Below are 26,509 nucleotides of genomic sequence, written 5' to 3'. Positions count from 1 at the left end.
CTAAAAAGGTGCCATCCAGGTGAGGGAAGCCTGCTGTTTTCAGCTTCAGGTGATCCTGTCTTTCCTTGAGTGATAGCTGGTCTGAAATGATGAAACAGTGGCCCACAGCTGCCAGGAAAATCTTAGAAAATCCTCGGTACAATCGCGTGGACTTCCCCACAGTGAGCCTTCAGCAACAGAGTATGCCCAGATCTGCCATCTTCTGAGGATAGTCGAGAAATTACTTCTCTAGGAGGTTCAGACACCATTGAAGGTGTAACCCGTTTCTCAACCCACCAAAAAGCCACCTGTAACCTCAGAGATAGGGGGAATCATTCTTTTGGGGGCTAGTCTTTACATTTGCAGAATTTTCCCAACCAGAAGACTGCTTTCAAGTTGGGTCTCAGCCACAGCTTGCACATTGGATCACCTGGCCTGCCTTTAAAAATACAAAGGACAGGTTTTGTATTTTTAAAAGCATGCTGGGTGCATTAACCTGCCTAGTTAATGCAACAGTAATCTCTGGAGCTTGGGCCTGAGCATCAGTATTTTTTTTAAGTTCCTCAGGTGATGCTAAGGTGCATCCAAAGTTGAGAAGCTCTGCTTTCAAAAGGCTGGAGCAAATTCTGGTGCTAGAGTCAGATCTGAGTCTGAGGCATCAGCCCAGCCTCCTCTTGTGAGACTCAGGCCCAAATGTTTTCTCTGAATTTTCATTTCCATTTCCATGCGACAGGAAACAAGTGCCACCCCCCTTTCACTGGGAACTTCTGGAAGGGAGCAGCTGACAAGAAATAATCCTTTCCTGGCTGCTTCATGCACATAACCAGGGCCTGCTTCCATAGCACACGGTTGTCAGAGTCAAACTTCGGCTTCCCCATCTCGGTTCTGCCGCTTAGTGGCTGGGGATACGGACCAGGTAGATGACTCTGAGCCTCTGTCTGCTCCTCTGTAAGGTGGAGATTGCTATTCCCAACCATACTGAGCTGCCATGAGGACCCAGTGCGACCCCTCAGCCAGGCTGTGCCCAGCACAGTGAGAGCAGCTCCTGCTGGTCCATGTCTCTAGAAATGGTGGCGAGTCTGGGCTCAGATGGGAAGGGTTTTGGGGCCACTGAATCTCTGTCTCAGCCACTCAGCTGTGCCGTCACGGTGAGAGTGCAACCATGGATGATCCGGAAGTGCCTGAGGCTACTTAATCTACAAATTCTGCAGAAAGGGAAAGAGTGGCAGATGAGGCAGGGGAGGGCCCTGGAGTCCAACATCTGTCACCACACCCCAGCTCTGCCTCCTAGGGACTTCTAAGCCTGGGCTAATTAGCTTCCATGCATCAGTTTCCTCATCTGGAAGAGGAGGTGATAATGGAACTTCCCCCCTGGCTTCTGTGAGGGTTTGATGGGCCAGTACCTGTAAGACAGCAAGGACGGTGCCTGGCTCAGAGCAGGGGTGAGGACATGGTCGGTTTTCTGGCTCAAGTGCTGGAGTGAAATACCTCGGTCCATCATATCACCATCAGTCCTCAGGAATCTTGCTCAAAAATAGGCCTTCATTCGTCAGTGATGTCTCCGGCACTGGCACAGAGGCCAGCCAACTTGCTGCCCTCATGGAGTTTACATTCTCATGGGGGTGACTGACAGAGCAAAAACCAAATTGCTTTCAAGTTGGGTCTCACCAAACAAATCGAATGACTACAGTGGGAGACACAGGCCATGAAGGGCATTTACAAGGGTCGGGGGTGAGAGAGGTGTAAACTGGGAGACTGGTAAGAGACATGGTATCTCCAGTGAAGTCACTTGAGCTAAGACGTGAATTCATCTCGGCTCTGAGATTTGAGTCATCCCAAGGAGGGAGCAGCCAGCAGTGTGAGGCCCTGACCTGCCGCAGGAGGGGTGTAGCAAGTGGCAGATGGCAGGGCATGGGCAGGTGTGGACACGGGGACAGGACAGAGGCGAGGACAGAAGGCAGCATATGAGGGGCTGAAATCAGGAGAGTGGGATATGACCAGCTTCAAGAGGCTGTGGACACTAAGTAGAGATGGTAACTCCCGCAACACTGACCTCCATGTAGTTCAGGCTTGGCCCGGGGTTTGCAGGCTGGGGAGGTGTTGGGCATCTGGCTCACAGCTCTGGGGTCAGTGCACAGCTGCAGTTATTTCCAGAAGCCGTGCTAGCAGATGGGGAGTTGGAATTCTGGGTGGGGGGAGATTATACGAGATCACTGCCACCTAGGGCCACCCGTGTAGGCCTATGGAGGAAGGTGAGAAATGAGTGGCTAACCAACCCTGGGAAATTGCTGGAGGAGACATAAAGAAGGCAAGCCCGTCTGCTCAGAGCTTGCGAGATGTGCTCACGGATTGAACTTTTAAGTAGTTCGGGTTGCTGAAAACCGAGTCTGACACATTCCAACCTGCTGAGCCTGGTGGAGACCAGCTCAGACTAGCCCCAGCTGCTTAGACGAGGCAGTGCTGGTGCACACCTGCCATCACAGTGCAGGAAGAGGGGCCCAGCAGAGTGTTCTAGGGGGATCTCTAAGCAGGAGTTGTGGGGTCTTTCGCAGGATGCTTTGTTCTTTTTTGTTTTTGAGATGGAGTCTCACCCTGTCATCCAGGCTGGAGTGCAGTGGCATGAGCTTGGCTCAGTGCAACCTCTGCCTCCCAGGGTTCAAGGGATTCTCCTGCCTAAGGCTCCCAAATAGCTGGGATTACAGGCGTGCACCACCATGCCCAGCTAATGTTTGTAGTTTTAGTAGAGACGGGGTTTTGCCACGTTGCCCAGGCTGGTCTCAAACTCCTGACCTCAAGTGGTCCTCCTACCTTGGCCTCCCAAAGTGCTGGTATTACAGGTCTGAGCCACTGTGCCCAGCCAGGATGCTTTGTTCTTTACTGTGTTTGTAATCAGATGAGCAGTGTGTGGAAAAGTTGTGGCTAAAGCTATGAACGATGAGCGTGTACGGAGTGAAACATGAATGTCACCCTTGGCTGCGTCCTTGTCTCTGCCTGTTGTCGCGTCTGTATACACGTGGGTAGTTGCTTCATGTGAGGTTTCAGTTTTAACTGAAATGGGACCAGATGTGTCTTGTTTGGTAGCTTTTCACTTAATCGCGTCCTGCAGGTGTCTCCATGTCCCTATAGTGGGTGTGTGTCGAACTGCTTCTGCACCCCTGCTGTCCTGGGTCCTTGGGTCCCGCACATGGGCATAGGGCTATTTCCGTGCTTCGTCCTCAGAAGGACGCTGCCCTCAACATCCTCAGATGCATCTTTGTGAACTTGTCCAACAATTTCGTATAGGAGACACTGAGACATGGAGCTCCCAAATTAGAGGAGGGGACACACACACACACCCCTGCCTCGGTTTTCTGAGGTTTCACCGGTTTGTGCCGTGTGAGCGCCATTCCTTAGAATCTTCGCCAGTGCCTAGTAAGAGCCATCTTTGATTGTTTTTCAGTTTGCATTTTCCTGTTACCCTTAAAGATCAGTGTATTCGAATGTCCCCGATAGAATACACTTATTCCAGACATTTGTATTGAGCACCTGCTGTGTTTCACTCCTGGTGGCAGGGTGCTCGGGGAAGAGGACAAAGATACATCAGCAAGTCATGCAGAACAGGCGGTGCAGGGGAGGTAGGGTGGGGCCTCTGGAGAAAGTGACGGAGGCGGCGAGGGGTCATCCAGCCGTAGCGCCTTTCTTTCTTGCAACGGGGTGCAGGAGTGTTCCTGCCTGGTGCCACCCAGGAACCCTGAGGGTGACTGGAGTGGTGGGGAGGGGGGAAGGAAGTGGAAAGGTGAAAGGGCTGATGAGGGAGGATCTCAGAGAGCATAGGAAGGCTTATTCTCCTAGAAAGGCCTGATGCAGGAGTGATCAGATCTGGCCTGGCATCAGCTGGGTGGCTCAGGTGAGGCATGGAGCCTGGGCTGTAGGCAGCAGATGGGTATGGGGAGGGTTGGAGGTGAGAGATGAGGGTGCCTAGACCCAGGGTATGACCTCCCAGAGAGCAGGGACGCTGTCTGCTCCGTTCCTTTTGTAGCCCTGGTACTTCTTGGCACGTGGAAGTGTCACAAATGTTGCTGGAATTACTGAAAAACACATTGGTCAGCCTTTCTCCCATGAGGCACACGCTGCCTTTCCCTGTGTGTCTGCTGGGCTGCCGGCCCCTCTGGTTGCTCTTTGGGATCCCCTCCCACACTCGGGGCGTTTCCCTAGCTGCCATCTCCCAGGCCATTTTTCACTGCAGGGAGTCACAGCTCTCGGTCTCAACCCTTATATATTTTTGCATGTGGTATCAGGTCTGTTTACATCACACCGATTTGTAACGCCACCTGTGTGGTATCAGTTTTCAAATGTATTTTATTAATTTTTTGCTCACTTGTCCTCTGGACTCATGCCGTGTCACCACAGCACTATCAGGCTTAAAGGGCACTTTTGTTATTAACGGACTTGTAAAAGTAACATAATCTCTACTTCCACTGAGAGAGGCGAGTATGGATTATCACTCCTATTATCTGAAAGTGATCCTTGGAGAGGTTAAATAGCTTTGTCATCACCACACTCCCGGATGTTGCCAAGTCTGAAATCCACGCCAGGGCTTTCTGATTGCGAGTTTGGTGTCCTGGCGTCACACCCCATCTCCCTGTCTAAGCTGGCAAATGCAAGGTGCCGTGAGGCCAGTGGGGAGCAGTCCACTATGACTTCTCTCACCAGGTTGAGTGCACTGATGTCATTCTAGGCACTGGGGATATGGGGGGCAAGACGACACTTTAGATGGTGACAGATCCTGTGAAGAAACTCCAAGGGACTGATGCAGTGGTGTGTGACTAGAGGGGATTTTTGGATGAAGGCTGATCACCCAAGGAGGAGTTGGGACATTGCCAGCAGTCTCGTACCTGGAGGAAGTGACCATGGAATTGCGGCCCTGGCAAAAGCATTTACATTTCATTCTGAACGCAGCGGGAAGCCATGGGAGGTTTTGTCTGATGAGTGAATGACGTAGCTTTGCATGAATGTAGAGGAAGCCGGGAGACTGCTTGGGAATGAGCCCTACTGGTCTAGGTGAGAAGGGCGGTGTGTGGGTTTAGGAGACACAGCAGAGATGTAAGTGGAGGTAGTAGTGAACATGTGTCTGGAGGCAGAAGCCAGAGGCCACTGGGCATTGATGGATTTGGTATGTGATGTGAAGAAAAGGAGAAGGTAAGGTCCCTAGACTTCTGGTTCGAACAGTGGAGGCAGCAGTTGCCCCCTTTCTTGAGTATGGAAGCCCAGAGGAGGAACACAAGTTTGATGGGGAAAAAACCGAATTTCATTTTTTTTTTTTAATTTTTTTGAGCTAGGGTCTCGATCTGTGGTCCAGCCTGGAATGTGGTGGCATGATCTTGGCTCACTACAGCCTCTGCCTCCCAGCTCAAGCAGTCCTCCCACCTTGGCCTCCTGAGTAGCTGGACTGCAGGCACATGCCACGACATCTAATTTTTGTATTTTTTTTTTTTATGCGATGGAGTCTCACTCTGCGACCCAGGCTGGCCCCAAGCCATCACCTGCCTCAGCCTCCCCAAATGCTGGGATTAGAGGCATGAGTCACTGGAACTGGCCAGAATTTCTGTTTTGGCCATGTTCAAGGTAGGGATACTTATTAGACATCCAGAAACACCAAAATTGGCACTGGATACGTGGACTCCGGAGCTCCAGAGGAAAGCAGGGCCGACATGTGAATTTGGGAAGCTTTGCCGTTTTGGATCTACGGAAAGCCATCTGACTGGGCGAGAGCACACCGGGAGTGCAGGCAGCAGAGACCTGGGACCCTCCACCATTTAGTGGCAAAGCAGTCCTCAGAGAGATGGGAGGAATGTCACAAGTGGGTGGAGATGCTGAATGGTCGAGAAAATACAAATAGAACAAGCCACCGTTGGCTTTTCTTTGACTTGGAGTTTTGTCTTGTCACCCAGGCTGGAGCTCGGTGGCGTGATCTCGGCCCAGTGCAACTTCCACCTCCCAGATTTAAGCGATTCTTTTTCCTCAGCCTCCTGAATAGCTGGGATTACAGGCGCCCACCACCACGCCCAGTTAATTTTTGTATTTTTAGTAGAGACAGGGTTTCACTGTGTTTGCCAGGCTGGTCTCCTGAGCTCAAGTGATTCGCCTGCCTCAGCCTCCCAAAGTGCTGGCATTACCGGTGTGAGCCACTGCGCCCAGCCCCACCAAGGGCTTTGACAACACAGCAGTCATTGGTGACCTTCCTGAGAGTTTTAAAAGTGGAGTAATGGGGTTAAGGTGAGGGGAAGAAGTCAACTGCTGCCTACCAGTCTGTTAAGTTCTCCTGAGATGGGGGATGGAGAACTCAGTGCTGGCCAGAGGGACTGGGAGGCCAAGGGAGAGAGGGCGCCATCAGAGGTGAGGCCATGGGAGAGGGGAGCTATGGAGTTGCAGAGCCAAGTCCTGGAGGAAGCCACTGGGGAATGGCCTGATGGAGGGGTGGGCCTTCCCCAGGAGCAGCAGAGGGAGGCTGTATGCTGATGCCTTCTGAGTGAATGGTGTCAGAAGACAGAATTACAGAAAATCTAGATATAGACTCCACTGGCTTTTGTGATTCATGAATGGAGGCAGCCTCCATTGTACAAAATAGGATGAGAGTTCCCACTGGGCAATGGCAGAACAGTAGGTTTGAGAGGTGGGGGCAAGAAAGGAAGACAAGAGAAAAACAGTCAATCAGTTAGACATCAGGTTACCTCAGGTGCCTTTTTTTGTTAAGAGTTAAACAGAGGGGCCTCCTTCTTCTGCTGTCTCAGGTAGACTGCAGTGGCCTGTGTGGGGGCCTTCCTGCTTCCTTAAAGTTGTAGTTTAATTAGGTGGCATTGGGCTTGAGTGATTCCAGTTTGGTTTTGTCCACTGGGACAGAGCACCGGACCGGCAGTGCGAAATACAGTCACACATCACCTCATGACGGGATACATTCTGGGAGGTGGGTCGTTAGGTGATTGTGGTAGTGTGTGAACATCACACAGTGTGCCTACACAAACCTGTACAGCACATTCCTGTAACCCAGGGGTATTTGTGTATCTAGAAGTGTGGTAAGGAGTGCAGAGTGGCCCACCTGCGCAGGGCCCTGCCGGTGACTGGAGCCTGCAGGACTGGAAGTGGTTCTGGCTGAGCAGTGAGGGGAGGTGAAGGCCCAGGATGCCGCAGGCACTACTGTGGACTTCACAGATAAGGGACTCCTAGGCAATACTGAATTTAAAAGAGATTTTCCTTTAATAATTCACCTTTGCCTATAACTTTTGTACTTTATAAAGTTTTTAAACTTCTTGACTTTCATAACACTTAGATACAATATCCCTACTCTGAGTTTTTTTCTGCCTTTAATTTTTTGAGGTGGAGTCTTGCTCTGTCACCCAGGCTGGAGTGCATTGACACAGTCTTGGCTCACTGAAACCTCTGAGTTCAAGCGGTTCTTCTGCCTCAGCCTCCCAAGTAGCTGGGATTATATGAACACACCACCACGCCTAACCAATTTTTGTATTTTCAGTAGAGACGGGCTCATGGCTCTACTGAAAACACAAAAATTGGTTGGGCATGCTGGCGTGTATCAATGAGCCTGTATCACTCTTCCTTACCGTGTTGGCCAGGCTGATGTTGAACTCCTGACCTCAAATGATCCGCCCTTGGCCTCCCAAAGTGCTAGGATTACAGGTATGAGCCACCGCGCCCGGCCCTAAAATCTTCAGTGACTGTCAGTGCAGTGGGCCTGTTGACACCAGCATCACCTCAGACACAGTAGTGCGGTACACTGTGACGTCACTAGGCAACAGGCATTTTTCAGCTCCATCAGGATCTTACGGGATTATCATGATACATGCAGTCTGTTGTTGACCAGAACATCATCAATGGGACACATGACCACAGCCATTTCAGAAACTGGAGGAGGGGCCGTACAGGGAATTGGAGGACTCTCTCAAGTCCTCAGGGCAGGCTGCCTGTGTTTGTCATTCACTGCTTGCCTTATCTGTCTTCCTAAGGGTCTTCTACTTAGGTTTCTAGCCAGAGTTTGTTGGGCTGGGTGCTGTGGTGGGGAGAGCACTGCCAGGGAGGTGGCCAGGATTCCAACAGAGATAGGATGTGCTCTGAGCATCCCATGCAAAGTGGGGACAAGGGGGACTGAGAATACAAGAGGAGCAGGATTCGGGGAGAATCCTTTCCATCTTCAGAAAATTAGGTTTTAGGAGTATTCAGGGAGAATCTTTTCCATCCTTGGAAAATTAGGTGTAATGCATCTTTTAGTTTTTAGTAAGCACAGTTTATACCAGCAGAACCATCCTGCAGCCCCACTTCAGCCCCGCCTAGAAGATGATATATGAGGCCCTCTGAAATGTCAGCCCAAGTGAACCCTGAAACCCAAGATACTCACTTTAGATAACCAGGGGCTACCAACACAGGCCCTCAGCATGACGGTTGTTGATAATGATCAGAATTTTTCCCCGGGTGATCTTTTAGCCTTGAAATGGTGAAAGCTGATGTCTGTGAAAGCACTGGTAGACTGTTCTATGAACTTAAGCCATCCTGGAAATGTTAGGCACACTGCATCTTTAGTTTTTAATGAGCATTGCTTACCCTGGGGATGCTCACGTGCCACAGTGCCACGCCTCTCAGTACCCTGCCCCCGGTGGATCAGTCTGTGCCCCAGCTGCTCCCACAGTCCAGGCCCCAAGCTCAAAAGAAATCCATTCTCTATCCTCCGATCCTACTGGGCATTGTGCCTGGGATCTGAATCCAACCCCATCCCGGTTCTGACCTCAGTATCTTTCTACTGGGGGCTGCGGCAGCCTCAGCACAAGGTGCCCTGGCCCAGGCTTGTCTTTGTCCCTAAGGGTGATCTTCAGACGTTGTACATCTGGAGTGGTGTATCCACCTGCTGGGGCTCCCTAGGGACAGGTCTGCAGTAGCCAAGATCTACCACGGGGCCCTAGGCAGCCCATTGGCAGACAATGTGCCCAATTTGCTTTGGGCTCTGAATGCATTGACTTGTCTGATCTCATAGGTGGTTGATACGGAAGGATCCTCATTATGGGGGAAAGGGAGAAAAGACTCCCCTGAGGCAGGTTACAACTGCAGGGTCTCCCCAGAAGCCTCGAGGTCTACTGCTCTGTCCTCTGCCACTTAGCCCAGGATGAGCAGTAATCAGATGGGGCTTGGGTCCCTGCTGTGTCACATAGGCCCGAGGTGTCTGACCCCTGGACTGGTACGGACCACAGCCTGTTAGGAACCAGGCCACATCGTGGGTGAGCAAAGCTTGGTCTGTGTTTACAGCCGCTCCCCATCGTTCTCATTACCACCTGAGTGCCACCTCTTGTCAGATCAGCAGCATTAGATCCCTGTTATGAGCTATGCATGTGAGGGATCTAGACTGCACACTTCTTATGAGAATCTAACGCCTGATGATCTGTCACTGTCTCCCATCACCACCAGAAGGGACAGTCTAGTTGCCGGAAAACAAGCTCAGGGCTCCCAGTGATTCTACATTGTGGTGAGTTGTGTAGTTGTTTTTTATGGCAATGTAGTAACAGAATAGAGTAAATGTAATGCACTTGAATCGTCTGAACACCACCCTCCTCCCCCAGTTGGTGGAAAAATTGTCTCCTACAAAACTGGTCCCTCGTGCCAAAAAGGTTGGGGACTGCCACCTCACGACCTTGGACAGGGCCCTGTACCCCTGTAAGCCACATTCTGCTTCTCCAGCATTGGCTGGGGGTGAGGGGCCAATAACTTCTGGAGCTTCTTGTCTCCCATGGTGACAACAACAAGAAACAGTGATGCCCAGCCACTCGGTGAACCCCACTGCACCTTCATCCTTACCATGTTCCAGGCTGCTTTCACCATTTTCTGTGGCATTCCAAGACCAGAATGCTCTGACTTAAAAGAATACCAACTTTCAAAGCAACTTTCCTTTCATTTTGGAAGTCTGACAATAACTAGAAGGCTACCTACTACTGTCCTAACGGTAGTTATCCACAAAGGGTAGGTTGACAAGCTGTTTCAGTTCTGTTCTTTTTTTCAAACAACGAGCCTGTATCGCTCTTTTTTTTTTTTTTTAAAGACGTTTCTCTGCATTCTTACTGCTTCCCTTTTCACTATTTGTGCTTGTAGAAGACCAGCCTGAAGCTTAAAAATATCAGGAACCTAGCAGCAATGTCACAGAGTTACTGAAAGCACACTCAAAAGATCTTGAAACAATGCTGGCCTTACCAAAGGGGGTTGCATTCATCTGGTGGCAGGTCATGTCCTCAGCATTTTGAGTTCATGTCCCAAAAGCCACAGTGTCTGTCCTGTGTCATCTCTGTCACTGCCCAAGTCTTCTGGGTTCTTCCCTAGGAGTCCCATGTACCCCTTGCTTTTCTAGGCATGCCTGTCATGGCCTCCACCTTCCGGACCATTTCTGTTTATGGTTGAAACCTTGCTCTCTGTCCATCCCTACGTCTCATAAAGCAGCCAACAACAGCTGCCTTGTCACATACCCACTTGCGCCCCCGCCTAACTGCAGCTTCTTGGGGGCTCAGATGGGAGGCATTTGCGTCTAGTCATGCACTCTGGGCTCAGATAGCACATTCAAGACCAGCCTCTGCTCCTCATTAGCTATTGGATTTACCCTCCCTCCTGTAGTTTCCACACCTGTAAAGTTACAATGGTAATTACAGCATCTCCTTCCCATGGCCGGCATGAGCATGGTAGAATTTGTGTTATTCCTTCAGCTCAAGACTTGACAAGCAGTGGCTTCTTTAATCCTCCCAGAATAATTAGGTGCCTTGTGGTGTTGGGATCCAAACAGAACCACCCCAGAGCTGCCTTCAGGGAACACTTGGTACTGCCAGAGCCATCTCTGGGTCACTTGTGGATAGTCAAAGTCTTGGAGACCCACTTCAAACCAAGAGGCAGAAGACAGATGCCTTGGTCGATGCCAGCAGAGTGCAGGGAGTGCACTGTGGTACTGGATCTTCACAGGGCACCCACCACGCAGTCCTGAGACCCAGGTGTAGCCTAGGAACGAACTCAGAGGCTTTTCAGCCTGGTGCGCTCTGGTAACACCCAGCGTGACCCTCACGGCCACGCAATGCGCAATGCAGAAGACAGGGCAAGGCTACTCCCTCCCACTCCAGAGATCCGAGGGTTTTAAGATGCGGGGAGCACATTCTCTGTGATTTCCATGTCTTGGAGACAGAACTTGAGTTTTTAAACTCGTACATGCAGAGACTCAGCAGGGAGCTGGGTAGTGGAGGACTGCGTCCACATCCCTGCCGCACACACAGCTCACTCCTAGCTGGGTTGCGGGGCTCCAGCTCGGCTGCAGGCTTGGCCTGTGTGAGGCCATGCTGCAAGCTCCAAAGGCAGCTCCTAGCAAATGGAATATTGACCAGCTCGCCAAATCCAGATCATAGGTGAAGCAAAATGAAAAGCTAATCTCTCCTCACAGCCATTTTTACTGATGAGCAGTTGACGCCCTCGGATCAATTTCACCTGCATGCTGGTGACAGGGCAGCATGCAATGCCCCCCAGAGGCTTATTTAAAAAGAACAGCCACCCTTGGAGCCCTCAGCCACAGACCCCTTTACCCCCACCCTCCAGTGCCGGGGTAGTTGCCAGGAGTGGGGAGGATGGAGACGGAGTGAGTTTCTGAAACTAACCCCAAATGCATGAGTGAGGAACACTCATGGCCTGCCACCGCTGCTCACATCCCTCTCCCACTAGGGGAGGGGAGGGGAACCATGGGGATGCGTGTGCTGTCTCCTCGGTGACAGCTGCATCCCAGTTCTTTTCTCCAGTTGCCTTACAGGTGACCTCAGAGCCAGGTGCAGCCCTGGAGAAGTGATGTCCCCAGAGAGTTTTCCAGCTTGGTGACAGTGGGCCGTGCAGCCCAGGAGGCCAGCACTTTGTGGATTTGGGGACAGAATCCTCTGTGCCATTTCCTTCCCCTGTTTTCTGCCCAGTAGTTTGGACTACATTTCCAAGGCCATCCTCTCCCTCTGTGACCCCAAAATGGCTCTGGCAATACCAGCTCTGTGGAATAGGACCGAGGTCTGACCTGAGCACAGGGTTCGCGGAGGAGGAGTGAACCCTGCTGGAGGCAGCCAAGGCCAAGTTCAGAAGCGAAGGCAGAGGACATTCACTGAGCAGCACCCCTGCGGGCCGTGCTCCATGCCAGCACTAAGTGTGATCCTTGGCTTTGTCTCAAACCTGCAGGGCACATCCTGTGATTTCCTCCTTCATGTATTTTTACTTGCACCATTTTTTAAAACAGCTCAAGATGATACAGATCACACTCCATACCCTTCCATTTAAAGTGCACCCGGCTTAGTAGTTTTACTTTGATCCCCCCTTCACAGGCAGAGAATCTGAGTCCCAGAGAGGAGCATCGTGACCGGCCCAGGTCCCCCGCTGGTGAATGACATGGTCGGGAGTCATCCAAGTCTTTGTCCCCAGGGTGCTGCTTTCTACCCAGACACAGGGACAAAGGTCATTGGCTCCTGGGTGTTTCAGGCTATCAGGCTTTTCCCTGAGGGGCTCTTTCATGCTGGAAAAGTCTACATACTGCCTTCTTTGAGTCAAGTGTGAGATGGAGGCTTACTGTGCTGCCATTTCTCATTTTTAGGGCATAGTCCGTGAGTTTCAACACAGGCGTGGTATCCTGTAGCCCCTACCCTCAAGATACGGAACAGCTCCTTTACCCCCCACCAAATTCCCTAGTATTCCTCTAGAGTCAGCCCCTGATCTGTTCTTTGTCCTCATAGTTTTGCCTTTTCCAAAGTGGCCTATGAATGGACTCAGATGTGGCATCCTGCCAGAAACTGGCAGAGTAAGAAGCAAACGTTCACCCAATACAAGGGGTGGTGCCTAACGAAAGCTTTTTAAATTCTTCAGTGGGCCTTTAAAACCATGTTTATGAATGTTGTTACAAAGGCCATGGTAACCTAAAAATAAAGGTACTGAAAGAGCAATCTAGAATGTTATATAGGAGATGCACAGGGAACATACAGCACAGATGATGATCAAACGGAGCCAGGGAAAGTTGACGACACATCTTCATCTCAGCTCCAGATGGGTGACTCTGGGCCTCGGGGATGTTACTTCCCATAAGCAACATGCCAGGATTCTGAGGATCACACCCCGAAAGTGGCCTCCTCATCACTGACCCCCCAGGTATCAGAGGAGCATGAGGATCTGGATCCAGGGCTCGGAAAGTCAACCTGAAGGAGTGGCCATTACCCTGAGCATAGCATTATCATCATGTTGCTATTTCTTTCACCCATGAGGCGAAATTGATGGGGACATACCTGGTGGTATGTCCTTGGCTGGTAAATTTAGCGACCTAATAGCGTAACATAACTGGCTCAAGGAATAGGGCCGGTAACGGGGAGAACACTCCCCAAATCTAACAGATGTTGGGGCATCTCGCACCACTGGCTGAGGTATGTGCACCCTTGGGTGGTGGCGTAGTTTAGCCTCCATGTCTCTTATGACCTGTTCTGGCCACTTGAGGGTAGAAACTAAGTCTTTACTCTTGAATTCCCAAGAGCCCATGATGGGCTTTGGCCCCAGCTAAGAGGAAACATGAAGAATGTCAGAGATGACACTCTGACTTTTTACAGAACGGTCACCATCTCCCCACCCTTGTTCCGACCTGGTTTAAGTCTGCAACAGCCACCCATTTGCTCACTGCCTTTTCTTTCTTCAGGCTGTCTGTAAATATCCGTGCTGAATGCTCCTCTCTCCCCATCTCTTGTAGCCCTTTGGGACCAGGCAGCCTAAGACCCGCGCCACCTAGAGGATGGGCTTTTCAGAGAAGGTTCCCTCTGCTCCCTCCAGCCCCATTCCCCCAGGGAGTTTGGGAAGTCTGCTGTCTTTTGCGAGTTTGTAAAATCTTTGTGAAAGCCTCCGTGGCTGGGTATGTGGTTCATGCCTGTGGGAGGCCGAAGTGAGAGGATCATTTGAGGCCAGGAGTTTGAGATCATCCTGGGTAACATAGTGAGACCCCATCTCTAAACAAGAAATAAAGAGGAAAAAAAAAGTCTTTACCCAGTTCCTTTGGTGTATTAGAAAAGTTCCTATGAATTTGCTGGCCAGACTTCACGGGTGCCTCTTCCCTTCTATTTCAGGATGTCAGAAGAGCCAAATCTATTTCTAATCATCACCAACCCCATAAATCTGTATTGAATGATACACAATTGACACTATTACCCTCATTTCATAGATAAGAAAACTGTTTCTGGGGAGGGGAGGATGGCTCCTTCTCCAAGGTCTTGTAGTGTCTAACAGAAGGAACCCAGGTTTCCGACTGACTATCGAGCTAAGGCCTTCGGCAATCCATTCTCATGGCTAAGCTAGAGCGTTTCCTGCCATCCAGACCCCCCTTTTTCTTGTTTACAAAACTACAACAGGTCTAGCCACAGCATCCACAAGAGTCCCTGCTGGGCAGCAGGATCATACCTCGTCCACGCATTCCTCTCCTGCCTAGGCCGCAGAGCTGCGAGCCCACTTTCTTGCAAAAATGCAGTCAGGCCACACAAGTGACAGTTTGCTTCTTGGTGGCCTGGTTTCTATTGGTGGAGCTAGCTAAGAAACAGTGCTGTCACTGCAGAACTCTCGGTGGTGCACGCGGCAGAAGCCGGCAGCTAACGGGCCATGAGGGATGGGAATTTCATTGTGAGGATGGTGTCAGGAGGAGGCCTCTGCAGCACGGACTGGAGAGAGCCTTGGTTAAAAGAAACAAATCAGTGGCTCTTATTTAAGGCCGTCACTATAAACACGAGGCTTTTCGGCTTCCCTGGAAAGTGCATAACTACAGCCCATGTCTCTACTGCCGGATTTCGGTCCTGGAGGAAGCATGGCACTGGCCTCATCTCTCCCCTGGAGGGAACGGGTCTGGTAAGCATGTGGGGTCTCCTTCCCTTCTCATTGGCCCTGTCTCTTCTTCCATCCCCAGCAGCCCCGCTTCCTTCCCCAGTTTTCACACTCGCAGGCCCACCCATCCCACGCCTTCAGATCCTGTTAGCCAGACAGCATTACCAGTGTTAAGCTGTTCTCGACCTACAAAGATGGTGGTTGCAAGAGGTTCAGCCTCACATATGCCAGCGGTACTGTCCGCTCAAGCTCACCATGCTCAGCAGAACCCAGAACTGGGTTTCCCGGCTGTCATGCACTCACCAAAGCCCCTGCTCCAGCCAGATTTCTGCAGGCGTCCTCCACTCAACTTGTCCCAAATAAAGCCCATCCTCCTGTGGCCTGGCCTGCCTGTTCTCATCCTGGGTTCTCAGGAGTCAGAGCAGCCCTGCCTCCAGCCCACCTGGGTGCCCCGTCTCACCACCCACCAAGCCTGAGTCCCGAGACGTGGCTCTGCCTATCGCCACTGCTCCACAGGGCCTTAAGGATTGAGCCGTCCACATGCCACGCAAGGTCACTGTCGCGCCTTCAACTACAGCAGCCAACACACACTGGGAGTCTCCGGGTGCCAGGCATGGCCATGTGACAGACACAGCCCCGTGACTGCTCAGTGCACGCCCCGAGCTAACCCTGCCTTCCAGGAAGAGGAAGTAGCTGGGTCTGGTCTGCCTGGCTGTAAGTCCTCCCCTCCCCAAGGGCCTGCACCTTCACCCACGCTCTTCTTCACATCTAGAGGGCGCTTTGCACAGCGACCCTCAGCTCACTCCTGCTCACCCTCCTCTAGGAAGCCCTCTGTGCCCTGCTCAGAACAACCCGGGCTCCCCCTCACTAGGGTGTCCACTGCACTCCACCGCAGCGATCTGTCCAGTGTCTGCCCTCCCCATCCCCAACGAGACTGTGGCTCTCCAAGCCCAAGACCACTTCTGCACCCCTCTGTGCCCAGCATGGTGTCTGGGGACACAGCTCATGTGAGTTTGAATGTTCGCTGCTGCCCAGTCATCGTCACTTCCACACATTTGATCCACGTGATGCTTAAAACCACCCCAACCTGTATTCTCTCCAGGGCTCAGGGAGGGCAGGCATTTGCCTACAGGAACACAGCTAGGTGGGGGCTTTCAGTAGCCCTTAAATGCACCACAGCCCTAGGATGTGCACACAGTAGTCATCCCCAAATGACAGACAAGGAAACCAAGGCTCAGACAGCATGGGCCACAGCAGGACTGAACACAGGCATTTGCCTCGGAGTCCCGCCCTCTCTCCACCCTGCACGGCAGGTGCTGTTTGCTAAAAAAGCATCCTGGCCCCACCAACTGCTACCTGTCTTGTCACACCTACAAGGCACTGGCTTCTCCCAGCCCCTCTCAGAGCCTGTTACCTCCAAGGCCCCACCCCAGCCTCTGGTCGTTGCAGGCTAAGGAGTGGCTGTTCCACCCCAGATCTGAACAGCATGATGGGAGGGAGTTGTGAGGGCATTGGTTGAAACTGACATTTACATCCAAGCTTTCCTGTATGTTTCTAATAATCCATCCCCTACACTGTGAACAAAGATCTCCTTCCAGCATCTTCGACCCATCCTCTCAGGAGTGTTCAGAATAAACAGACTTTTGGTAAGGCGGGTCGTCTTATGAAGGAAGAGAGAGGCGTGTTTGCTTTGGACCTACAGCCAGATGCCCACCCCAAGAAGGAATGGGCGGCACACACCAGGCTGGACGGGCTCAGAGACGATTCAGGGCAGATGTTTATTTTCCATCCACGCACAGAACGCAAAGCACAACCTGACTTATAGGAGGAGAAGGCAATCATTAAAAGAGGTCTTCAATTTGTTAGCTTATCAGGGTGTCAGTTCCAATTGGAAGCAAGACGCCTCTCGCACACTGGCTACATCCCTGAAAGGTGCAACGCAAACCAGATCATCGTAAAGAGAATCACTCCTGAGACGCATGAAGGCACTGAGCTATTTCAGGGAACCCTGCACGGACCTCTCTAGGGGAATGATTTGTTTATAAACACAAGTCTCTCCTTAACTCATCTGGTTTGTGAAACTGGGCTTGGAGACAGCTGGGGGTGAATGATCCTGATCTGAGACTTACTAGGTGTCCCTGTTCCTCACTGAACCACAGATAGGGCGGAGCTAGCTGTGGATGGGGTCCTGTCTTCCCTTTCAGGGTCTAGGGGGCCCAGAGCTCACATCCAGAAAGCGACAACATGACAGAGGCCCTCAGGATGCAGGAGCAAACATAGATCTTATTAGGTTTCTGTTTTGTTTTAAAGCATTTTATCCCAGTGAGATATTTATTGTAGTCGATTTTTCTTATTTCTATTTTCTAACATCTGTAATCTTACCACTTAGAGATCATTCTTTTTTTTCCTGAGACAGTTTCATTCTTGTCACCCAGGCTGGAGTGCAGTCCACACGATCTTGGCCCATTACAGCCGCCACCTCCCGGGTTCAAGCGATTCTCCTGCCTCAGCCACCCGAATAGCTGCGGTTACAGGCGTCCACCACCACGCCCAGCTAATTTACTGTATTTTTAATAAAGATGGGGTTTTCGCCATGTTGGGCAGACGGGTCTTAAGCTCCTGACCTCAGGTGATCCTCCCGGTTCAACCTCCCAAAGTGCAGGGATTATAGGTGTGAGCCCCTGCTCCCAGCCAAGATCATTCTCAGTGACCAACTGCTGAGTCCTGTTGATGTTTACTTCCTAGTCAAATAGCTCATGGTAGACAGAGTAACAACAACATTCCCAGCCCCAGAATTTACGTGTCCCTTATGTGGCAAAGGGAACTTTATAGACATGATTAAATTAAGGACTGGCCAAGCACACTGGCTCACATCTGCAATCCCAGCACTTTCAGAGGCTAAGCAGGAAGATGACTTATGCCTAGGAGTTTGAGACCAGCCTGGGCAATATAGTGAGACCCCATCTCTACAAAAAATGTTTAAAAATTAGCCAGCCATGGTGGCTAGGACCTATAGTCCCAGCTGCTCAGGAGGCTGAGTGCGGAGGAGCACTTGAGCCCAGGAGGTGGAGGCTGCAGCGAGCTATGATTGTACCATTGCACTCTAACTTGGGCAACAGAGTTAAGAATCTGTCACAAAAAAATACAATTTAATTTTTTTTAATGTGACCGCATCACAGGATTCCCTGCTGAGCACCCTCCAGCAGGCACCCTTCACTCTCAGGGTGCAGCCTCCCCGGCCTCTACCCTGTCCCCTCAAGTGTGGTGAGGGCCTCCCAACCCAGACCCGTCCCCTGGGCACCACACATACAATGTTGCTGTGTGCTGCTTCAGAACCGGGATCAGTGTCCCCTCTTAGTGGCATCTTCTGGTTTTTCTGTTCCTGGCTCTTTTGCACAATACCACACCAAACAGCCTTACAACTAGACCCTGGGTCCTGAGGCCTTTCTTAGGATCAATTCCACAGGAAGCCCTGGTCCTGTGCTTCTACACCTCTTGTGTGACTTCACATGCAGCGTTCTCCAGAGTCATGACTGACAACTGTACCTTTGCTGGAAGATCAGTGAAAATGTGGGGAAGAAAGCCACGCCTACGACATGCTTTCATAGCCTTAAAATGCAGACCTGAATGGTGGTAAAGCTAGCTCAGACTCACAGCCAAGCTTGCTTGGACCCAAAAGCTTAGAGTAGTTTTAAAAGATGGAAACTTTACGTGACAATGCCGGTTTCCCATTTCTCCAGGTGGCACTTACGAGTCAGAGACGGCTCCAGTGAGCTGGTCACAGACCCTAACCATTTGCATTTGAACCCCAGACTTAACCTGATTCTTTCCCTGCTCTTTCAGTGACATCACCCCTCCCGGAGAGCCTGTGAACAGGAACAGCCGGCCCAAAGCGGCTTCCCGCTTCCCCAAACTGTCCCGAGGTCAACCCCGGGAGACACGCAACGTGGAGCCCCAGAGCGGCGACCTCTGACCTCAACGGAACCCCAGCCACGGGCCTTACACATCATGCCAGCTGCCTCCACCTGGGCCACTGCTGCTGGCCCCTCACACCTCGGCGAGACAACCACGTCCACCTGGTGACCCTGAGAGCACACGATCCCCACTGGTCACATGACACCCTAATTAAACTGGTCATTCTCGGAGTCGTACTGTCCCAGGCCCCAGAGCAAGGCGGCGCCTCGCTGGACAGACTCGGACACGTGGTCCTTCTTTTCCCAGGGTCTGCCCTGGGCTGCAGTGGCTGTTTGGTGGCCTCCCTGCAGTTCACGGCTGGCAGGAGCATGGGCGCCAGGTCAGGCAGGGTGCCCTGTGGTTGAGATGCACAGCTGATCCCCTACACGGAAAGGTTCCTGTGGAGCCAGCCTCTCCACTCTTTCCCACACGTGGACTAGCATGACTGTTAGCCTCGCCTTTTGCTTTTTAAGGTTATTGCCTGGTACAACTGATGGATGGCTGGGATGGGGGGTTCTGGTTCCTTTCATTGCAACCTCCACCGACAGCCATTGGACACCCAGCAGGGTCACAGCGCTCTTTTCCAGAGACATGTCGCCAGGGCCTTGGCAAGGAGCTATTAGTGAGGTTTAACTTGAGTTCGGAGAACTTCTCCTACCTCCCCATGGCTGGCTTCAGAAAGGACCATGCCCTGGGAGCCTGAGGCCACCTCGGCCCTTGCCAGGCTTGGAGGGGACTCAGACGTCCGGCCCAGCTGTCAGCAGCAACCCAGTATCCACAGCTTATCCAAAAGGCAGTGGCCTTGGCCCCACAGTCGTGAGAAACTTGGCTTAGGGAACCACCGCAGAAGGTTCCATGATTTTCAGACCAGGATCCATGTCTGTGAACTTGGACCCAGCATGAACACTGAACAAATCATGTTTATCTCCACTCAAGATACATTTCCACCCCCATCTGTCCCCCGTACACTGTGCATGGGAACAGAACTCTGCATCCCTAAGATGGGGTCCTCTGTTCCTCCCATCTCAATGTGGCTCTCAGAGTGCAGCGGCCTTGGCAGGGAGAGGAGGATGGAGACCAGCAGCTCGGTGGCCCCCGGGGCTCTTTCAGTTAACCCACGTCAGAGCACCTCGAAGGACCAGAGTCGTCCTCAGATGCTCCGCACAGTTGAGTTTGCATTCTGGGGTAAATATTAAGTAACTAGGAAGGAGGTCCTGAAACGGACTATGCAAGAATCAGTTTGTGTGTCCTGCCTTCACCTGAGGCAGAGACACAGGTGGATGGTGATAGTTGGATGGCAAGCCGTGGGCTGGTCCTGGAACTGCTTCAACTCAGTGGCTTAAAATGGGAACAACCCAGGTGCGCATGGAGCATCTCCTGGCTCAAAGAAATCTCTAGGGAATCATCTGGAAGGTTTATGCTATGTGTTCCCCTCATAGCAAGAAGGACAGCTGTTCGTGGCCTTGAAGGAAAGCTGAGATCACTCATACACAGCCCTCCAGAGAAACCGAGGAGGCCTGCGTAACTTCTGAGGGGACCCTGGCCCAGATAAGCCACACCCAGGTGAGACCGAATGAGCTTGAGTGCGTATGGAGGTGGCGGCTCCTACAGTCGGCTCCTGCGAGTTTGAAGGACCTGAGATGCCCTGGTCTCCCGCCCCCTCGTCTGCCAACGTCACTGCAATACACATGCTTTATCTGAAATTCCAGGGCCCGGAGTGCACATCAGCCCACGTGGCTGGCAACTTTCAATAGAGAACCATCACGCATTGAGGCAGGGACCGTCTGAAAGCTCTAGCTTTCATCCTGGCCCCCCAGGTTGGGTTTATGCCACATACGTCATTTGGAAGTAGGTCTTTGATGCCCACTCAGAGATGGTCCCAGGAGTGCCTCCCTAACCAGGAAACCTGCAGTACAGATCATCTCCCTCTTCTCTTTGTTAGATACTGAAAGGAACCTCCCCTCTCCTACATCCCCCTGCACCCAGGCTTCTGACCCGCAGCCTTTTCTGCCAGCTGCATCCAAAACACAGGATGCGAATCAGTCCTCACCCTCTCCAGATGCCCCACCAGGAAGCACTTTGGACATTCTGCACACGTTGTTAAGAAACAAAGCAAAAAAAAGTCCCCAGGAGCGATGATAGACGCACAGATGCGAACCCGTGAGAAACAAGTATGCACTCAGCTGGTATTTAACGGGCGGGACAAGGTCTGCTTCCCTTTTTTATAAGGCTGAATTATTCACAGAAAACATGCCCACCCGTGTTCCTGGGACCCACGTAGGGACCATCCTGGCTCCCTGCTCCTGGTACACCTCCCATGATCACACACAGACCCTAGAGTCTTAAAAGATGCAGACCATCTCATTTTTGCTCAGAAGTGCATGTGACCGGCACATGACAGCGGCTCCCCAAAGCCTCCCCTTCGAAATCTCATAGAATATTCTGCAATGAATGAGTCTATCCCGCTGCTCAGATGACCCCTGCCTTGCTCGCTGGTGCAGTGGGATGAATTTCAGTCAACAGAGATGACTGGCAGACTTCCCGGTTCCTGGAGAAATGGGGCAGAAATGCCCAGGCCTAGCAAGATTGCGGCTGGAATCTGGTCCCTGAACTCCATCCCCGGAGATGTGTCATTTGCCCCTCAGCCTGGATTCCATTCCGAGGGCTGGCTCGGCCTGTGACCCCTCAGTTGCAAAAACACCCCTGCAAAAGGGATCCCTCACACCTCATGTCTGTCTCCTTCATCCAAGAAGATTACTCAGCGTTCTCCACACTCAGCATCTGAGAAAGGAAGTGCTCCCCATTCAGAAAACCAGGAAGGTCTCTCCCCTCTCTCTCCCTCTCTGCTCGCTCTCGCGCGCTCTCTCTCTCTCTCTCTCTCTCTCTCTCTCTCTCTCTCTCTCTCCCCCCCCCCTCTCCCCCTCCCCCCCCCTTTTCTGGGACCATCTCTGCTGGGAAGAAGAGACGCCAAATCCTTTTTCTTTGTGGCCTGTGGTAGCTCAAACAGAACATCCCCCGGTTCCATATTTGGCATCATCCCATTTTTTGTTTCTTTGCCCCCAGATGAAAGACTTGGGAAAGGCCGGGCTGAGCAGAGGTGTCTCTCCTTCGAAGAGAGAAGGAAAGCTTCCAGGAAGGGAGGTCCAAGGCTGCTGGAAACCTAGCCCAGCCCTGCCCTCCTGACCTGGGACAGACCCTCAGCTGTTCTTCCTGGACTGAGTCTGCAATTCAGCTTCACTGTACTGAGGGGCCAGCAACACACTTTGCTGGTAAGCCATTGCAGAATGTGGAGCTGGGAATCAAGGTCCCCAGCATTTCTCTACCGGCAGCCTCTGGTGGAGGAAGACACTTTGCTGGAAGAGGCTCTTACAGCCTGTGGTGGTGGCCATCCTCGCATCCAGTCACCAGCTGCATCCAGGGACTGCCTGCTCCAGAAGATCATCATCCAGTGGAGTTGTAAACGAGGGTGCCATCTTAGAAGATCTAGGAAGAGGCAGGGGAGGGATCTGCACCCGTCTGCTCATAGCCCTTGGCCCTGCTTCATACCTTGGAGCTTATTAAGATGGTTTCTTTGATAGCCATTTAATTTTTTTCAGAACCGTGGCAGGTGATGTGTTGTGCTTTAAAACCAGAGGCGCCCAAAAGCCACTTAAATCAGGCGGATGGATAGCAGGGCTGTAGCCAATGCCACAAACTAACACGAGGGCCAGTGATCATGACCCACAGTAGGAAATGGGAGTGAAGCCCCCCAGCCTGCCTCGTGGATAAAGAGCAGCTTATTTCCTGACACTCTGATCCAGGGCTTAGTGGCCCAGGCGAGCTGTAGATGCCTCTCTTGGTTGTGCATGTGACCATTTGCCCACCTCAAGGACCAGGTCATGGGGTTCTGGGCCTCAGCCTTCCTGCCGCACCTGCTCAAACCCCCATGGGGCTGTGCCTCCATCCAGCCCCTCACAGGGAGGCCCAGCCGTGTTCTCTGGGCTCCCAGTGAGCCCCCTCCTCTCCACTCATCCCCAGAATCCATCCTTCATTCCTCAGCCGAGCTACTGTATGAGATGCAGTGCCCACACGGGTGAGGCCCTGCACTCCAGAAGCATCTTCCAGCCTTGGCACAGAACTGATGGAAGGGCTGGAAGAAGGGCTGGGTTTTCAGCTCCTGGGACCTGTCTGAGAAAGACCTCACCTCACTCCTCCTTCCCCAGTACATCAGACTAGCTAGGAGGCATCAGGGAAGGGGCAGCCTCATGTCCAGGTTTCAACCCCAAAGGCGATGATTATCTTGACTCTGCCTTGGTGTTTCGCTCAGGATCACAGCAGACTTCGGCTGTTTCTGGAAGGCAGGTGCCTGCTTATGAGCAAGGTCGATGGTAACAAACATTTTTCAAAATATTGTGCATTAATTCATTAAAGCTAATGTTAAATATTTGCTGTTTTCAGATGGGCTTCTGTGCTAATTTTGCACAGTTGTAGCACTGTCTATTTTATCTCACATTTCTGTGCCAAAAAAATTCATGTTTTTAATACACAATCTTGATTATGTTTCTAAAATGAAGCTTCAGCTCTTGGGTCAGTAGGAATGAGGGTGCGGCTTCCAGGGTCTCCCGACGCTGGACAGACCAACCCTGCCACATCCCGATCAGTCATCTCTGCCATTCCTCATGTTAGCCATTGCCGTCATCTGGGCCTGATTTGGGTACACTGAATTCTGTCCTGGAGCACACCATTCCATTTCTAAATCCCCACAACCAAGTGGAGTATCCTTCCTTATAACTAATTTCGAGAGAGAACTGAAAAAGAAATTTGGTTTCCTTAAAAGATGATGGAGCCTATGATATGAACAAGCAGCCCTCTGGCAGAAGATTCTAGATTCACTCATGGTTTGAGGCCCAGGGATTTAGCTCTTACTGGTGCATAAATGCTTTCCTGTTCTAACTGGGACCCCGCTCACCCAGGCCAGCGCTTTCCTGAGAGTGTGCTCAGCTCTGCCGCCAGTCTCCGTGAACTGCAGAGGAAACGCCGCTCATTCACCATCAGCGTAGGACAGAAGGACACACAATGGGGGATCGAACATTTGCACCCAGAGCAACTGAACGCTTCCTAAGTGACCCCAGAGACTGCAGATTCCCGGGAGTGAAGGGGATGGGGGTGGAGCTCATTAGAATTTTTATTAGCCAGGATTCCTCCTAAGAAGAATGTCGGCCTCTCTTCATCCCTGTCCTAGCTGCTGGGTAGAACGCCTACTCATCTGACACCGACTTCTTAAGCGAGTCTTTTGAATGGAGGAGCAATGGTAACCCCACTGCGGGGGGCACCTGGCCTGGCCAGTTACCCATGATCGGGCCCCAGTGAGCCGAATTTCGGGTAAGGGAGCCATGAATCTAGAGTCCGTTATAGTCTGTGTGTACATAAGGTCTAGATGTCTCCGGAGATGCCCTGAACCCTGTAATGTTCTCTTAACCACCCTCTTATGTTCAGGTTTACATAATAGGATTTTTAAACAAATGTGCTTAATTTTTTAAGATCTCTTGTATTAAAATTTTCTTTTGGAATAAGCTGTGGAAATTTTGTTACAACCTGGTTGAGATAAACCTCTTTACAATGACAAAATAAAAATGGTGACATTTTATAAATTGTCATTGTATGGTCTCTGTCTCAATTCTTTTTCAACAACTGGAGATTGAAGTGAACTTTTAATTCACGTGTTATCATCTTTGAATTGAAGTGGAGGAAAATCCCATTTTGAGTTAATTGTATTAGGCAGATCTAGATAAACTGGCAATGTAGCATTAAAGTTTCATACAGAAAAAGAACACCCCTCTTCACAGGTTCCTATGTATTCACTCCTTTAAGAAACAGACCGTTATTAGGCACCTGCTGTATTACCAGGTGCCAGGCATACAGCAGTGAGCAAGACAGGTACGGGCACTGTTGGAGTCACAATGGAGATGATGCAGACAGATAAGAGTTATTTTTAAGAAGTCAGCCACCCCAGGCCGGGCACAGTGCTCACGCCTGTAATCTCAGCACTTTGGGAGGCCAAGGCGGGTGGATCACAAGGTCAGGAGTTCAAGACCAGCCTGGCGAAGATGGTGAAACCCCATCTCTATAAAAAATTAGCCGGTGGTGGCAGGTATCTGTAATCCCAGCTACTCGGGAGGCTGAGGCAGGGAACTGCTAGAAGCCAGGAGGTGGAGGTTGCAATGAGCTTAGGTAGCGCCACTGCACTCCAGCCTGGGTGACAGACTGAGACTCTGACTCAAAAAAAAAAAAAAAAAAAAAAAAGCCATCCATCTGAATAATCTCAGGCCACAGTAACTACTGCAAAAGAGTAATGGGGATTGGTTGGAGATTCTTGGTCCCAACCCAGAGTCTACCTTAAACAGACTAGGCCAGGGTTTCTCACCCTCAGCGCTGCTGACACTGCGGACTGGATGATTCTCTGTTGTGAGGGGCTGTCCTGTACATTGTAGGATGTGCAGCAGCCTCTCTGGCCTCCACCTGCTAGATGCCAGGAGCACCCCTTTAGTTATGACAGTTGGCGACATCCAGACATGGCCAGAGGTCCCGTAGGGTGAGGGGGCCAGTTGAGAGCCGTGGGGCTAAGGCCAAGGGGTCCTCCTGGCTAAAGTGACTTTTGGGCTGAGACCTAAAGGATGAGAAAGAAACTTGACACTGGCCCTGTACCCCCCAAATAATTTACACTGGCTGAAATACTCAAACCCTACAGCAAAATCGTTGACATTTTAAACCTAGTTATGAGAACTGAGAAAAGAAAGGCTCTTGGGATGAGATTCCAGGCATAAGATAAATTCCCACCAAGGCACCATGAAGGGGATTGTTGCAGGTGGACCTCAAAGCCCAGCTGGGCAAAGACCGCTGTGAGCTGTTGCAGATGGAAGAGCTGTGCAGGCAGTTCTGTTGCGGGGAGGGTGGTGATGTGGACACCATGCTAGGCACCCCACAGCTGCGTTGCCTTGAGCATTAAATCAGGAGGCCGCACTAGGGGAATACGGAGGGACCTCAGGGTACAGTCTTCAGGCTGCTCCTGTCCTGCACCATCCTAAGTGACCCCCGACCCATGCCACTTCGACCAGTGCTGTCCAACAGAAATAGGATGTTAGCCATGCATGCCATTCAATTTTTTCAGCTGGGCACCGTGGCTCAGGCCTGTAATCCCAGCACTTTGGGAGGCCCAAACAGGAGGACAGCTTGAGGCCACGTATTCAAGACCGGCCTGGGCAGCATAGCAAAACCCTGTCTCTGCAAAGTTTTGTTTTTGTTTTTGTTGTTGGTTTCTTTTAATTAGCCACAAATGGTAGCGTGCGCCTGTCTTCTCAGCTACTCAGGAGGCAGCGCAGGCAGATCGCTTGAGCCAGGAGTTCAAGTCTGCAGTGAGCAGTGATCACACCACTGCATTTCGGCCTGGGCAACAGTGAGATCCTATTTCACAAATACAGACTCTAGTAGCCCCATTAAAAATATTTTTAAAATGCAGCTGAAAATGATAATAGTATATTTCATTTAACCCAGTACATCTAAGACATCATTTCAACATGCATTTTGGGTACTAGGTTTGCAAAGCTAGTATTATTTTGTGCACTAGACAGCTCAGCTTGGGCGGACTGCATCTCAGGTGCTCAGGACCCTGTATGACTGATATCTCCTGTGCTGGGCAGCAGAGCTCTGTGGACCATCAACTCCCAAACCT

At 51.4% G+C, this 26,509-nt stretch overlaps 1 protein-coding gene and 1 pseudogene across 6 annotated transcripts in view; both read left to right on the top strand.

Moving 5' to 3' along the window:
- Positions 1 to 19,726, top strand: part of SNX29 (sorting nexin 29) — a 588,630-nt gene extending 568,904 nt beyond the window's left edge. For all 5 annotated transcript variants that reach the window (XM_032243340.1, XM_032243341.1, XM_032243344.1 and 2 more), the window contains one exon: positions 18,691 to 19,726. In XM_032243340.1, coding sequence (XP_032099231.1) covers positions 18,691 to 18,820 — 130 coding nt within the window. In that variant the 3' untranslated portion in view covers positions 18,821 to 19,726. The remainder of the gene's footprint in view (positions 1 to 18,690) is intronic.
- A 1,210-nt stretch (positions 19,727 to 20,936) lies between these two features.
- Positions 20,937 to 24,434, top strand: LOC116526418 (annotated as a pseudogene). Its single transcript, XR_004258153.1, has 3 exons — positions 20,937 to 20,972; positions 22,131 to 22,267; positions 22,546 to 24,434. The product of XR_004258153.1 is annotated as an uncharacterized LOC116526418 (transcript).
- Positions 24,435 to 26,509: the final 2,075 nt, after the last annotated feature.

The sequence above is a fragment of the Sapajus apella genome, unplaced genomic scaffold (assembly GCF_009761245.1).
Source record: "Sapajus apella isolate SASKATOON/1434 unplaced genomic scaffold, GSC_monkey_1.0 scaffold51, whole genome shotgun sequence".
Classification (NCBI taxonomy): Eukaryota; Metazoa; Chordata; class Mammalia; order Primates; family Cebidae; genus Sapajus; species Sapajus apella.
This window is presented reverse-complemented; position numbering and strand designations above follow the sequence as displayed.